Consider the following 16576-nt stretch of genomic DNA (forward strand, 5'->3'; position numbering starts at 1 on the left):
ATACCACCTGTCTTGCAAGAGGACTTGGGTTCGATTCCCAGAATCCACAGAAGTGCTCACAACTGTCTATAGCTGCAGCTTAGGGGACCCAATGTCCTCTTCTCACCCTGAAGGGCACTAGGCAATCACAAGGTACATGCAGACAAATACACACACATAAAATAAGAGTTTTTAAGTAAACTAAGATGATGAATATATATGTGTGTCTATATATGTATATGTAAAATTATATATATGTATGTATGTGTGTATACATGCATATATACATATATATATATGTATGTATGTAGATATGAGAGAGAAAGACTATTAATTCTAATTGTTTTAATGCCAGAGTGGCTATATTAACAGCAGACAAATAGACTTAAGAAAAAACTACAACCAGGAATAAAGGGCATTTTGTAATGATCAATTCCTTGATACATCTTAAATGTCACAATGTGTTCAAAAATTATGAAGCAAGATTTACAGAACATAAGACAAAGCATAGAACTATTGGGATCATGGAGATCCCAGTATTTAACAGACAGACAAGAGAGAATAATGAGGTGTCCAGGAGACTGGCTGTTCACAGAGCGCCTAACAACAGGATGCACATTCAAGTTCTCCAGCAACACAGACTGACCAGGCTGCACAAGAAAGCAGTCAAACAAAGGCAAGAGGTCTCAGCAGACCGTGTATCCTCTCATCCACAAAGACCAAAACAATATCAGCTAAAACCACTCAAAATGCCTCACATAGTTAAAAATTAACACTTTAAAAATCAGATCAAGAAAAAATTAAAGCAATTAAAAGTAATCTTAGGAATCTAGAGATGACGCCGCACTCTGTTGTGGCTCACAACAATCTATAAGTGTAGTTCCACGGGATCCTGTGCCGCTCTCTTGTGTGCAGGCATATATGCAGACAGAATACAAAATACATAAAACACATCTACAAATAAGTAAATCTTTTTTTAAATAATGTTGAAATGAACACAAGCAAAACAGCAGAATAGAATATACAATGCAATGATTAATGAGAAAAGTAATTAGCAACAAATGCCCAATTAGCAAACAAGTATCTCAAGTCACTTAGCTTGCAGTGTATGTTTTCTTAATTTAAGGAGAGGGGGGAAACTACTGTGAGTAATCAAAGGTCAGGAAATTAAGACAAAACAACAAAAGGGGCAAAGCCCCCAAAGTCACTAAAACCACAAGTTTGGGTTTTTTAGAAAAATCAATAAAACAAATAAGCTTCCAGCCAAACTGTTCAAGCAAAGAAAGAAACAGAAAGAGAAGGAGAGAGAGAAAATAGACAAGTTACCAGAAAGAACAGGAAACATCACAACAGCCTTTATAGATCTAAAATAGAATTACTTTGAGCACATTCATTACCATGAATTAGACAGTACAGAAGAAATGAGCCTGCCTCAAACAAGACAGAAAGTACCAGCACGGAAGTGTGTCCTCTAGACTGGGCTCCGCGGCTCGAGAATGCCTACAACAACACAGAAACGTATGCATGCGTGCACAATAATATGTGTGTGTAGACTCACTCCATGATCCTGAAATAAATCCTAAGAGGAGATAACCCAGAAAGCCTCTGAGGCTATGGAAGGACAGAACGCATCCCTCTGGAAACTGATGTGGTTTGACATAATTCCCTGAGACTGCTACTTCACTCATTCAGACCCTTGGGGGACAAGTTTTTGAATTCTCAGCCTCATTATGCTTCACACACATTTTCTAGGACCTCACGGACACCCAGTTCTGTGCACCCGCAGCTTCCTTACGTAAGGTCCCCCTCAGGTGGACTCTGCATCACTCAAGACTGCTCATTGCCTAGTACAGTAGAACTCACGCTTCAGTCTTCCCTAGTGTCCAGTTAGGAAACAGTGTCCAGGTCTGCCCACGCGCGGTGCAGACACCAAACGTCATGGGATCTGAGTGTGGACCAGAAGCTGCTGACCCTGAGCAGCAGCTGCAGGCCTAAGCCTCCCTCACCCTCTCCAGTCACCTGTTCACCTGACAGCACTCAGCTCTCCCACAGAACAAGGCGAGCAGTGCCACCCTGAGTTGAAGACATGATGCATCCATGGACTTAGGATTTACATGACTTGGCCCCAGGGTTGTTGCTACTTTAGAAACTGTGGAAATGGGGGATAGGAACAGCTCATCCTATCTGTTGGACAGCTGCTGGGTAAATCTTCACAGGTGTGCTATCTAACTGTCCCATGGCAGTAGCCGGCTCTCCTCTTCTTCAGGCTCCAAGAACCGTAACATTCTACCACATTCATGGGGCCAGTCACATGGACTTAACACTTAAGCTGTCTGCCAGGCCTTTCTCCCACAGCAACGCAAGTGACACAGTGAGTACTGATGGAAATTATGAATTGATTTAGTAAAGATGTATAATGACTAGCCAGCCTAAGACAACAAACACAAAATATCTAGTATAACTTATTTCAGGAAGTAAACACAAGCTGACATGAGAAACCTGTGCTTTACAAACTGTATGAGTAGTATTCTAGAAATAACAAAATTTAACTAATTAATGGAAACAAACTAGTTATTTGACCTGTTCAGAAAAGCAAGGCTTGGGGCCAGCGAGATGTCTCAGCAGGCAAAGGCACTTGTCACACACACATACACACACACACACACCAATGGCCCTGACTAGCTTCCTATAGAAACTATACAGTTAGTGAAACAATAAAAATTATGGTGGTACAATTGAATTAAAATAACTAGAAACCTTAAAATAACTAGAAATCTTTAAAATGATTTAAGAAATAAACATCTAGTAAATTGTGCATCTTGCCCATAACACATTAATTGTAAAGGCAAACCCATGTACATGAAAACATAAACTACAATACTGCTAGCAAACCAGAGGCATCAGCTACCCTCAGCTAACTGACACTCTGCACTGGCACACATTCCCATTAGTCACCTTACCCAGGAGAATACCAGCACCACAGAGCTGATGTTTCAAGACTGCACAGCTTATCTACCATTAGTAAGGTTTTCTGGGGTTTTCTTAAGATTTATTTATTTATTTATTTATTTAATGTATATGAGTACACTGTAACTGTCTTCAGATGAGGGCATTGGCTCTCATTACAGATGGTTGAGAGTCACCATATGGTTGTTGGGAATCGAACTCAGGACCTCTGAAAGAGCAGTCAGTGCTCTAAACCACTGAGCCATATCTCCAACCAGGTTTTCTGATTTTTAACTGTAAGAAATGGCATGTGCTTCCTACAACATGCCGCCCAAGCAGCACATCCACGCGCAGTCAGTCGGTCCCAGTGCCTGCGCTGTGCATTCCTACACACCACACACCAATATTCACACACATGGGGGCCGCAGTACCTTTTCTCTCCCACCACTTTTAGCTTGCTCATCTTGAGTTACTTCATTCCAGCATTGCAGATAATCTGAAAGAAAAACGTTAATACTATATCAGGCGCCTAACACAATTCTGGATTTTATGCATTAGGTATAACAACCATACAATGGAGATGATAACACTGGAAAACAAGTACTTCTACACACACAGTCAAGTCCATCAGGGCAGTGTGCCATATACAAATATGAAAATATCCAAAAGCAGCATGGAAATGTTATCAAAATGCTAGAGCTGCAAAAAACGCAGAAGGCAAACATTACACTGACTATAGTGGTGGTCTGAATAAAGTGTACCCCCAGGCTCGTGCAGCTCAACACTTGGTCCCCAGCTGTGGGACCGCTGTCTGGGGGGGATTATGGAACCTGCAGCCTTGCTGGTGGAGTTATGTAGATGCGGAGGAGGGGGGTGATTAGATCCTTGCCTACTTCCTGTGCCTTGTTCCCTCTACCCCTTCCCCCTCTGAATCTCCCCCTCACTCCTGTGTATGGATGAAAATTTAACCAGCAGCTTCCTGCTTTGACTTGCATGCCTTCCCTCCAATAAAGACTCTGGAGGCCTCCAGGAGCCTCTGGAACTGTAAGTGAAAATAAACTTTCTTCCTTCAGTTGTTTTTTTGTGTGTGTGTGTGTGATAGTTTTATCTCTTCTACTGAAAACTAGCTCATACAATCAGTATTTGGATTTCTTCTGAGATGCCATTGCTATGCCTCATTAATTCTCAAGGTGAGCAGAGCTTTCCACGAGAAGCTGACACTGTTCACACAGTAGCACAAACTGGTAGATGCATTTCTATATGAAAGCACGTTTTATGAAAAACAAGTTGTTGAACATAGTCCAGGGGCTTGCCAAGCATAACCACAGTCAATGTTCTAATTTTTATAAAGTCCTTATTACAGCATTTAAACAACCTTCCATCTTGACTTGCAATTTTTTAATTTTCAGGTTGTACTTTAAAACTAGTTCAGGAAAAATAAATATCATGGATTTTATATACCAATGTTTAGTAAAACCCAATTTTGTCACATCACTAATCACATTTATACATGTTTAGTGATACAACACTTTAAAGAAAACATGCAAAAAGTAAGATTTTAATGTTTTATTTAATAGATACAAATTATGTCTTTTCAATCTCTGTTAAATATATATGTATATATGCATATATATTTATGATATAAAAAACCATGTGGACTGTTCTTAAGGTCGTTGACAAATTTGAAATCGCACTTTTTTCCTTTAGTTAAGCTTTTTCTCTAGGTTGTTAACTACATGAAGTCAATTTCCAAGATAAATAAGACATCACACACAGAAAGGTGGCAGGAAACCTCATATGAGCTTTCAAAGTTCCTATCACTGCCCTAAGCAGAGTCTGTCCTGGCCAGCTTAAAGCTAGACGTGGGGACACAAATGGCTCACAATCCCAGCACTCGGAGACAGACATAGTACGGTGTTCCAGACCCTGTCACATAGAGGTCAAAGTCAGCCTGAGGTAGCAGACCTTGTCTCAAACCAGTAGAAACGACCCAGGGCTAGAGGGTTAAGACTCAGTTAACTCCAGGCAGAGCCAGGGCTGGAGGGTATGGCTCAGTTAACTCCAGGCAGAGCCTGCACCCAGGGCTGGAGGGTGAGGCTCGGGTAACTCCAGGCAGAGCTTGCACCACCCTGACTAACCAGGAGAACCTGCAATCCCAGCACTCAGCACAGATAGATCGAAAGACCCTGCCTCTAAAGCAAGTAAGCAAAGTGTTCCTTAAAACTGTGTTAGCAGCACATCCAATGGAAAGCCAGTAACCTTCTGGTTTCTGTTTCCTGAGATGAAGTCCCCCAAAGCACTCCAGCTGGCCTGAACCTCACCAAAGAGCTGGAATTCAAGTATGCATTCCACATCTCACCCTTACTGTGAACCTGGGCTCGGTGTCTTCACAAAGAGGCATCAATCAGAAAGACTGTAAGAGGCAGAACTGTGGATAATGTCAAGGAAACTACTATTGTTTCTCCAATACAACAAGGCAGTTGTACACATGAGCTCACAACCATTGTGACAGCAGACATGAGATCTGTACACGTTCCAAACAGACAGAACCCCAGCATAGACAGTGGAAGAAGGCATAAATCCCCCCACTAGCTGTGTCTCTAACAGCATTCGACAGCCACTGGGTGAGGGAGAGTCATTTGTGTTTAATGCTGCGACACTTCGTAGGTCAATCACATGCCAGGGTAAATGGGCAACACAAACTGAACTCAATGGAGGTAAAAATAGATAAAAAAAAAAGATCTCAAAGCTGGATAGGAAATGATAGGAGAGTGGAGAGGATATGAGTATGTTCAAAATATATAGTATGAAATTCTCAAAGAATAAAAATATTGTCTAAAAAATATTTATATCTATGGTTTACAATAAAATACTCAGCTTCAGGCATATCCCTACACTCTTTATTAGGGAGTACAGAAAAAAATCATGTTTACTCCCACGATGACAGAAAAGAAAACTGAGACGGGAAAGAGACTGGGTAACCCACCTAGCAGAGTCCAGGGCCCTGGGGACCAATGACCAATGACTCCACAATGACTCTCAGGGGCCACAGTGAGCCAGGACAGAGGGGGACGCTCCCAGGCCATGCTGAGCTAGGACCATAACATCATTACTTCTGCCATGGGGACAAAGATTCCATGCTGCTTTCTACAATCCCACTCCTTTGTCACTTTGTCACACCTACCAACACAGGTCTTGTCATTAACACTAAAAACAACTGGTAATTACCAATCAGCTTACTTGTCCCTCACAGCTCGTGACACAGGAAAAGGCCCTCATGGAAACACTCTACCACACTCTGGCCTTCTGCCCAGCATTTACTGGAAACACAGGGCTTGGGTGTTTCTGCCCTCTTCCAACTCTAGACTTGGTAACATCACCTGACTTCAGAGCTAAACATCTCACTTGACATTAAGGTCAGACAACAAATCCCCCAACCTTTCTTCCCACCTCTGCCTGCTGTAAACTACCCAACTCTCTAAACTGCTCTCCCTGGCCTGTGGCATCACCCTCTTCTCCTTTCCCGCATCCAGGTCATAGGAACAAATGACACATAAGATGGTTCCACACATAAAGGCATCTGCAACCAAGCCTGATAACCTGAGTCTACCGCAGGGTCCACATGGTAAGGAAAGACCTGACTTCAGTTGTCCTTTGACCTGGATAAAGTGTAGAGAACATGTTAGCAGATGATAATAATAATATGCACACATCAAAACTCCAATCATCTCACGTCCTAACATCACCAGTCTCCTCTCTACATTCCAGCTACAGTTTATTCTCAATACAACACCCTAAAGGGACACTCCCAAAACCCTGGAAGGGAACAGGCCACCATGGAAGAAGCCTGCCATCCATCAGCTCAAAGCTCTACACAACTTTCCACTTCGATGACACCAAAGCGCCTAAGGGAATATTCCCAGCCATTTCCTTCCTAGCACAGCCAGAATGTTGGCTGAGAGCCGCCTGGCTTTCCCCCAGCACAGCAGCTTCAGTCTCACCCGGGACCCTTGCTCAAACTGTTCCCCCAGCACAGGGTTCACAACTGTTTGATTGGATGGATCACTTGATTTTCAGCAGAGCCCATCTCAAGAGTCCTACTTAATACCACCAGCCATCTAGACCCAAGGGCACACAGGGTCCTTGCCTGCTGTTTTTAGAACACTTTCTGCCCTCTAAAGCACACTGATTCTCAAGAGTAAACAAAAGCTAAGACAAACCTGTTGGCTTACATTTGTAAACTTAGCACTGGGGAGGCCGAAGTAGGACTCAATACTATGAGTTCAAGACCAAGCTGGGTTACATAGTGAGGTCCAGTCCACCACCCTTACCCCGACATACAGACAGCAAACAAACAGCATGTTGCTATGGTCTGAATGGTGGTGTAAGCTCCAGAACTCAAAGTGACTTCTTAGCCACCACCGTGATAGCAATGGGGAAACAGCCTTCTGAAACAAAATTAGGTCATGAGGGGAGAGCCCCTCAAGTATGGTAGGTAGTATCCCTAACATATATTTAATATATAAATAATATGCTTACTTAGATATTTAATTACATACTTTAAGATACATAGTGTATATAATTTAAAAATATAAACTGGCTAGCTTGTCCATTCACCAACTGTAGAAACTGCCAATGCCTTACAAATTTCCCAGCCTCTGCACTATGAGCAAAAACACATGTTGGTTAAAAGCTACCCAGTTTATGGGAGTTTGTTACAGAAGCCCAAATGGAATAACAATTTATTTTTATTTTAGAACTTTTCAATTAGCATGCACAACATTAGATTTCCTTCTGGCATTTTCAAGCAAACTTTGTTTTTGTTGACTCTCCTCCTGCCCTTTCTCCCCAGCTCTCTGTCACACCCCTGGTACCTTCCATAGCCTCCTCCCTCCTTCACACTGTCATAGTGCCTGTCTCCCTCGCCTCCTCAGCACCCACCTCATTGTCATCTCCTTTCGAGTTGCATGGCCTATGCCCACACACATACACACACACAAGTTCACACACAGGCATGTGTGCACACACACAAGCTCACACACACACTCATAATAAGCTAGCATTTCCATATGGAAAAGAACATGCTATCTTTGCCCTTCCAAGTCTTGGGTTATCACGCTACATTGCAGATATGGGATTAAAGAAATGACTTAGTAGTTAAGACAACTTGCTTGTGCAGAAGACCTGAGTTCAGTTCTCAGCACACAATTATCCATACTCCAGTTCAAGGATCCAACACTGACCTGACACACACATGGTACACACACATATTTGCAGGCAAAAACTCATACACAAAAATATTTGAGGAGTTCATTTCTCATACCCTATCTTATCTCCACCCAGAAATTAGGCCACAAGCCACTTGCTAAGATACTTTCCTTCTAAAGCTAATCTGCCTGTCTGAGTCTCTTTGAAGCTGGAAGCTACAGACTCCAGTTGCACCTCAAAGACACAGCAAGAGGCTAGAGAAAACATCCTTATCTCTGCCCTTTGTTATCCGTATTTGTACAACTCTCAGAGTGTGTGTTCACATAGCAAAAAGCTCACTGCAAGTCTGCACATAAATTCAGTCATATAATGAATAAGAAGCTATAACAAGAATGCATACAGGCATATACTACTGCTCACAGGGTCATAGAAAGTTTAAAACTGTGACTAAGCCCTCCTTGAAGTTTTGTATAGATAACCCAATCAATATCTTATCTCCTGTTTTTGCACCTATGGTCCTGTGGTGTATATCTTCTTTATGGCCTGCCTTCTGTTAATGGTTTCTGTAACCCCTTGGAATGTGCCCTAAGTTTTAGAAGTCTGTTGTTATCTCAGAAGCAATTAAGCAGTTCTGTTATAAAACCAGCTCAAATGTCTTTACAAGTGTTGCCATTCTGAACAAAAAATGGTAACCTTGGTATGCTCAATGTCTCTGCAGAATAAACACTCTTTGTTTTTGCATACTATCTGAGTCTGGGGTCTTCCTTCAGCAAATTTCGGACCCTTACATACTAAGAAACATTAAATACTTTCTAGATCCATCTATTTCCTTCAATTTCATTTTAAGTTTTTACAGCTAACTAATATTTATTTATTCATATACACATCCATTATCTATTCATCTGCTCATGGGCATTTACGCTGATTCCATTTTCCTGTTACCGTGAATAAGACGATCAATGAACCCGGATATGCAGGGGTTTCAATGCTTATCCCCAGGAGAGGTATAGCTTGGTTGTATATCTTGGTCCATTTTTAATAATGAGAAAATGTCTCTTTATTTCCATAATGAGGGTGCTAGTTTACACCCCTACCAGCAGTGAATAAGAATTCCTCTTTCACACATCCTCACCAGCATTTCTTGTCTATTTTCTTTTTTAAAAATTATTCCTCTGGAGCTAGAGAGCTGGCTCAGCAGTTAACAATACTGGGTTGCTCTTTGAGAGAGAACCAGGATGAAGCCTAACAACCCACTGTAACTCTAGTTCCTGGGATTGTGGTACCCTCTCTGGCTTTGGGAGGCTCCTGCATGCTCTTGCATGTGCATGATACACAGACATGCATGCAGGCTAAACAGCCGTACACATAAAAATAAAAATCACCTTTTGAAAACTAAAAGTTTACTTATTTTTTGGGGAAGGAGAATGCCATAGCAAGCATGTGGACGATGGCAGAAAACAACTTTGAGACATTACATCTCTCCTTCCACGTGAGTTCTAGGAATCAAACTCAGACCTTCAGCCTGGGCAGAAGGCTTCTGTACCCACTGAGCCAACTCTCCAGCCTGGTGTCTCTTTTCTTGATGATAGCTATTCTGTCTGGAGTGAGATGAAATCTCAGAGTAAGCATTGGGTTCTTTTTTACATATGTGTGTATGTGGTGTGCATGCCTGTAAATATGCATGTTCTCATGTGTAGGCATATTGTATTCATGTGTGCATACTGTTAGGAGTTTATTCTAATGCTTTGAATTAATTCAGCCCCCAAAATCGGGAATCTGCATATCCAAACTCGAAGGTCCCTGTCCCCAATTGGTTTTTGATTGATCAATAGAGAGCCAACGACCAAAGGCTAGGCAGAGAGAGAGGCGGGACTACTAGGTGTCTGGGAGAAGGGGCACAGGGGGAAGAAAGGAAGAAGGAGAATCACCTTGACTCTGAAGGAGGGGGGTCAGATTTAGAGCTGCAGAAGAAAATTCATTCAAAACATGGTGGAAAGGGAAGCAGCCCTGTGGGGAGGGGGGCTTCCCAGAAGGTAACAGGGCAGCAAAGATAAAACATAGACCTGAGCTGAGAATACCGGAGGGAAAAATACACTAGCCACAGGGAGTATTAGAACTGCCCAGCCTTTGAGCCAGTCAAGGCGCATCAAAATGAAGCTGGTGTGTGTGTGTGTGTGTGTGTGTGTGTGTGTGTGTGTGTGTGTGTGTGTGTGTCTTTCTTTCATGAATCCAGAGTTCCTGGGCAGGTGCAGCACACACATTCAAGACCTGCCAGGAGCCAAAGCAGTTAACTAATTACCACTACACCTAACTTGTGAAAGATTCAGATGGAAAGTCAGGCAAAAGCTGACTGACTCCACAAACAAACTGTAAACACACTTTGTGTGCCACAGAATAGCCAGAGGTCTCAAGAGCTTCCCCCAAAGGTTTCTCAATCTGGAATCTAAAGAGGTTACTCTGAAAGATCAGAGTTTTGATGTGCACCAAGTAATGGTGGTACTCACAGTAAATAAAAAGAGCGACATTACAGTCGAAGTCAATTGTAGTGAGGGTACTGGACACAGAGCTGCACTCACTTGCTAGAGGTGTAGCCTTCATAGCTACAGGCTGTATTACATAGGAGGAAGATGAAGGCTGCTGATCCTGGGTCCTCCCTGCCCTCCTCTCTCGGCCAGCACCATGGTACCCCCACAGGCCGGCTATACTGCACAGGAGGAAGATGAAGGCTAATGCAACACCACCACTCTGTAGGGACAAGTAAGCTACACATGTAACAGAAACTTGGGGAAAAACTCTAATTATAAAGAAAAACTGTTTCTACTTTACAACCCATTGCACCCTGACATGCTCTGCTACAAGGTAAGCATCTATAGCCTAAAACTTAAACAGTTCTAAGGCATTAGAATTTTAGAATTGGGGACACTCCTAGGTTTGGTTTGTGAAGTCCACTCAAATATTTCCTTCCCCAAAAAATAAATAAATAAAACAAAACTTCCAAATCTGAAACTGTTTTGGTCCAGAGCATTTTAAATAAAGGGCGAGCTTTGCAAGACTGTACTAAGAAAAGGGGAGCTGTGGTGCTTCCTGCCTCTCGTTTCTTCATTTGTTAAGGCCTTAGGACTAAATCCTAACATCTGAAATTTATAAATATGCGAAGTAACGTGGCAGTTTGGGGGATGCAGAGGACCCAGCCAGCTGCTCTGGGGCATCAACAATGAAGATCTATGTCTTGAAAATCACTGCAGTGGTGTAACAAAGCTTTGCAAGCAGGCCAACAGGCCCTTGGCACAGAAAACAGTGAACATGTGGCTCAACTAGTTCATTCTTTTAAAAAAAATCTTTATTTTTTAATGTGTGTCTATGCCCTGGGTGTGCAGGCGCATGGTGCCATACTGCGTATGAAACCAACAAGTTCTGGGAACTGAACTGGGGTCTTCAGGCTGGTGCAGCAAATGCCTTTGCCTGCTGAGCCGTCCTTCCAGCATTCTGATTCTTGCTTGAGAGCTCAAGTGCTAGCAGAGTCACAAATAGAATATAGTTTATATATTATCTTATATTATATAAGAAGGTAGACTTACTGTTCATTTCTGTGAAAACCTTTGGTGAGACACCCAAGCCACCATTCAAATGGTGTTTCACAAATGGCTAATCCAAGCTCTCTGCTCTATTCTGGAACTACTCTGCCTGGAGACAGCCATCAGCTATCAGTGTGTGGCATCAATGATTCATGGACACTATCCATCTGTCATACAGAATAATGTTTTGAACTGGCCATGGCTCAGCAGGTGACAGCACGTGCAGCCAAGCCTTGGTTCAGGTGCCAGGAGCCACATGGGGGAAGATGAGACCTGTCAGTCTCTGACCTCTGACCTCCACATGTATATCATAGCACACATACAATAACCTTTTTTTTTTAATGAGAACTTTGTAAAACTCATATCTACTCTCAGATCTCTACCCACACGACTTCCACTGATTTCTCACACAATCACTGTGTTAACAGTATTTTGGTGGGACTGGCAGAATAGGCCTGTAATCCTAGCAAGCAACTTAATGAAACTGTCCCAAACTAAAAATTACAAGAGAGCTCTGGCTAGCCCTGGCTTTAAGCTCTAGTACCAGGACCCAAAAACATAACTTTCTTTGATGCAATACAAAGAAATACGCCACCATTTGAAAAATGTGCCCAACTCACTGAACCAATACCTAATTACCTGACAGATAAATTCTGCTAAAATTCAGATTATGTACATAATCCATTCTGAGTTCACACAATGTGTTTTTAAGTATAACTGAGTATGAAAGATCATCAGATAGGATTTCAGATTCCATGTTGCAACTAACCTTTAAGAAGGTACCACACATTTCTGAGTTCGAGGCCAGCCTGGTCTACAAAGTGAGTTCTAGGACTGCCAGGGCTATACAGAGAAACCCTGTCTCGAACCCCCACCCCCCAAAAAAAGAAGGTGCCACACCAGGCAGTGGTGGCAAACACATGTAATCCCAGCACTCAGGAGACAGAGGCAGGGGGAGTTCCAGGACAGCCTGGTCTACAGAGTGAGTTCCAGGATAGCCAAGGCCACCCAGAGAAACTCTGTCTCAAAACAAACAAACAAACAAGACAGAAATGGCAAGTGTTGAGTCTGAAGACACACTAAACAAAGACACCCACCATTGATTGTTCCCTCCCCTGCACAGCCATTAGCTGCATCTGGCTGGATCCCCTCCATGCATGCACTTCGACCTAAACAAGATATTGCAATAGACTAAATGTGGAAATAACCTAGCTGTTTGTACCTTCTGACACTAAAGATTTTGGGGTTGGGGGTGGTGAGGAAGGGAGGGAAAGGAGAGAGGAGAGTTTTGAAAACGGGCATGGGAAACTTAGAAAAATGTGAAACACTACCACTCTTCTCACTAGGTCTGCAGGTGGTCTGTTTTGGTTATCACTTAAAAATGTGTTGTTTATATTGATATGTAATATGATTTCTAAGGATGTAAAGAGTCCTGAGATTGAGTTTTTAAATATCTGATTTATGAACGGATTTTAAAAGCAGCTGTGCAACTCTAATATAAAATCCCAATGTCCCAAACCTTCTGAACACTAGCAGGACTCCACAGACACAGTCACGGCTGACCTCACCTCACATACTGCACCCCAAATGTAGGCACGCTAAAAACGTTTATAAAATCATGTATCTCATTAGACATGAAAATATTCCAAGACCTAAAACACTCTTGGTCCAAGAATATCAGGTAAGAGATGTGTTAGTTACATCAAGTCCCTGCAAACCAAGAACCAAGACAATAAAATTACTAATGGGGGTGAGGGGAGACCTATTTTTTTTTAGGAGAATTACATAAAAGATGAAAATGAGCACAATAGCAAACCAAAACATTTTATGTAACGTCAATAAAGACAAAATAGGGGCTGGAGATGTGGCTCCGCAGTTAAGAGCACTGGCTGCTCTTCAGAGGACCTGAGTTCAATTCCCAGCACCCACAACTGTCTACTCCAGTTCCAGGGGATCTGACACCCTCACACAGACATACATGCTGTCAAAACACCAATGCATATGAAATACAAATCTTTAAAAAGATAAAAATACAAAATAAAGACAAAATAATGTATCGATAAAAATTACTTTGTAATTCTAACTCCCAGAGCAACATTGTCACTGAGAACCTGGAAGATAGGTTAGTAAAATTTCAGCCACCACCAAGAGGGAGACAGCCAAGATTCTGTCAGAGAGGCCAGGCAAGCGAGGATACTCAGCTCTCCAGCACCATCCCAGGGAACGCAGCTCAGGGCGTACCTGTTCTATTTAAAAGGGAACACAGCTCAGGGCGTACCTGTTCTATTTAAAACATGTACGTTTCCATCAAAGGGCAGTGAGGCTACACTCTCTCAGCCTCAAACAAGGAAGTGGGTCCTAGGGACTGATCTGTGCTAACACTGCTCAGTCTGAAGTCTCCCTTCAGCCACTTACACCGAGGGCGATCAGTAGCAGCAACAGTTATGCCTACTGAGCACTTCCCGTGAGCCATGCTCTGTGGACAAGCGCCACACTCGTGTTAACTTCATGAGATCACCCTAAGTGCACAAGCACCATCATCTCCATTTTGGGCAAGGACAGAACTGCATCCAGAGAATAAACAGCTTGCCTGCAGCAAGCCAGGACACAAACTCAGCCACTCTGGCCGAGCCCCAACTCCTCAGCCACTGCGACACTACAGCCAGGCACTGTGACCTGCAGTGACATGAGGTCTAACACACAGCACCCACCCTCAACCCTCTCCGGCATGTGCACCGATATCCGCTGCTCAAGTTACGATCCTAAGGGATGTGCAGAGGATCACCAGTCACCGTTTCCTCCTATCTGAACTCAGAGCTGAGGGCATCAAGCAAGAAGAGCAGACTCTGAAGATGACTACTGAGGAGGAAGCTAAAAAGGCAAAATCCAAACTTTAGGATGCCATACAAATTAAAATAGTTCACGCCCTTGCAGCTTTTACCTCTAACTAATGCAGGGTTAATCATTACACGGCACTGCCGCCAGACTTTTCTAAAGAGGATGCTTCAAGGGAGAGAGCAAGATGGTTCTGCAAGCACCGGCTCATGGCCATGACCACTCTCCTTCCATCACCTGCACCACAAGGTCGAAAAGAGAACCAAAACTCAAAAGTGCTCTGATCTATACACACATGTAAAAGAAATAAGGGGTAACCCTTGAGCCAAATCAATTGGAAAACCTTTATTTAAAAATTGCTACCACTGGGCTGGAGAGATGGCTCAATGATTAAGGGCCGTTCTTTCGGAGAACCTGGGTGGGTCTGATTCCAAGCATCCACATGGTGGCTCACAACCATATGTAACTCCAATTCCAGTGAATCTGACACATTCTTCTGACCTCCTCAGGTACACACATGGTGCACACACACATGCACACACAGGCACACACACATATGTATATATACATATGCATATGCGTATAAATCTTAAGAAACTAAAAATACCACAGAAGGTTAAATTACGTTAATATATTTGACATTTATGTCATGTTGGTCAAACACATAAGGGGTCTGTTTCAGAGTCCAACAGAGATTACAATTTTAAACACTGATCCATCAATTCAAGGCAAAACTCTATGGTCATTCAAAATGACAGTGTAACTCCATTGTAGAATGTGACTCGGGAGAACGAGAAACCAAGCAAACCAGGAGAAACTCGGGTGGACTAAGGCATCGCCAAAGTGCGGCCCATTAGAGGGATCTGATTACAGATCTCCAGGACTTTGGTTTTGACATCTGGCCTGTTTTAAAATCCGTACCGTTCAAAGTGCCTTAAATAAATCATTTCTTCTGCAGCCAACGAAACCAGAAACATTTCCAAAACACAATTACAAAAATAACTTCCTCTCTCAGGGAAGCAAGGAGAACTGTGAGAATAAGTCAGAAGCTGGCCAAGGAAGAGCGAGCGCTCGGGAGAGCCACTCGACTCTGTGGACTGCGAACTGCCGGGTACCTGATGGGCACCGTTACCATTCCGAACACCTGGAGAGGGCTTGCCACAGACAGCCTGCCATGCCAGCGGGATCGCCGTCGTTACCTCACACGCCGTGCGAGACCTGCATCATCCACGGACCAGCATACACAGTCAACGTCCACCCCGACCACCCGGGGAGGTGTTGAAACTGCCGTCCACGGCGCTAAACTGTCAGGGAGCAGCCAATCAAAGGGTCCCGGGGCGCGGCAGGGCGGAGGCCAGGGAGTGGCGGGCAGCGGAGCGCGGAGGAGAGTGCACGGGGCGACGACCGCCCCGGCTCGCTCGACTGCCCGCCTCGCCGCCTGGCAGCGCGCTTCGCCTCCGCCAAGTGAACCGAGGAGCCGCCGGGAGCCGGCGAGCGGGACGCGCGGGCGGCGGGGACGCTCACCGGCTCGGCTTGGGCGCTGCGCTCGGCCTCCGCGCCCGGGACTCCCGGGGCGCACGGCGGTTCCTCGCCGCCCGCCGCCCTTCTCCCGCCGTCCGCCGCCCGCGGCCCGCCGTTTTCATACAAACCCGGGTGGCAGGAGAGGCGGAGGCGGCGAAGACGGCCGCGGAACATGCCCGCATCCCGGGCAACGTCAGCGCGGCGCCCCGCCCAACTCACGGCTCCGAGGGCCGGCTCGCGTGCGCCCGGTAGGGCGCGTGCGCGTGGGGGAAGGGCGCTTCCAGGGAAGGGCGGGACGTCGGGGGGGGGGGGGGCCCGCGGGGCGCGTGCCCGCCGGCGGGGGCGGCACGCCTGGAGGGAAGACAAGCTGCGCGTGCGCAAGGTCGGGTGGGTACCAAGAGGCGGGGCGGGGCGAGGAGGGGCGGGGCGGGGCGGGCGGGGCAGGGTGGGGCGGAGTAGGGAAAGGACTCCACTCTGGCGTGGGCAACCGGCGGTGCGCGCCCTTACCTTTG

The 16576-nt window shown here is 44.6% G+C and overlaps 1 protein-coding gene across 17 annotated transcripts in view; it reads right to left on the reverse strand.

The window, feature by feature from the left end:
* Positions 1 to 16340, reverse strand: part of Agtpbp1 (ATP/GTP binding protein 1) — a 107837-nt gene extending 91497 nt beyond the window's left edge. For 3 of the 17 annotated variants that reach the window (XM_030247380.1, XM_006517342.4, XM_006517340.4), the window contains exons 1-2: positions 16193 to 16220; positions 3357 to 3421 (exon numbers count right to left, since the gene is read on the reverse strand). Coding sequence is in view for 11 of the 17 variants with exons in the window: in XM_006517339.3 (XP_006517402.1) it covers positions 3357 to 3388 (32 nt within the window). In the remaining 6 variants the exon portion in view is untranslated. Of the gene's footprint in view, positions 1 to 3356; positions 3422 to 14649; positions 15019 to 15658; positions 15893 to 16067 lie in introns of those variants that run through there. The other 14 variants (XR_003950467.1, XM_011244556.3, NM_001377097.1 and 11 more) reach the window with 11 other exon arrangements.
* Between the last annotated feature and the right edge of the window lie 236 nt (positions 16341 to 16576).

The sequence above is a fragment of the Mus musculus genome, chromosome 13 (genome assembly GCF_000001635.26).
Source record: "Mus musculus strain C57BL/6J chromosome 13, GRCm38.p6 C57BL/6J".
Lineage (NCBI taxonomy): Eukaryota > Metazoa > Chordata > Mammalia > Rodentia > Muridae > Mus > Mus musculus.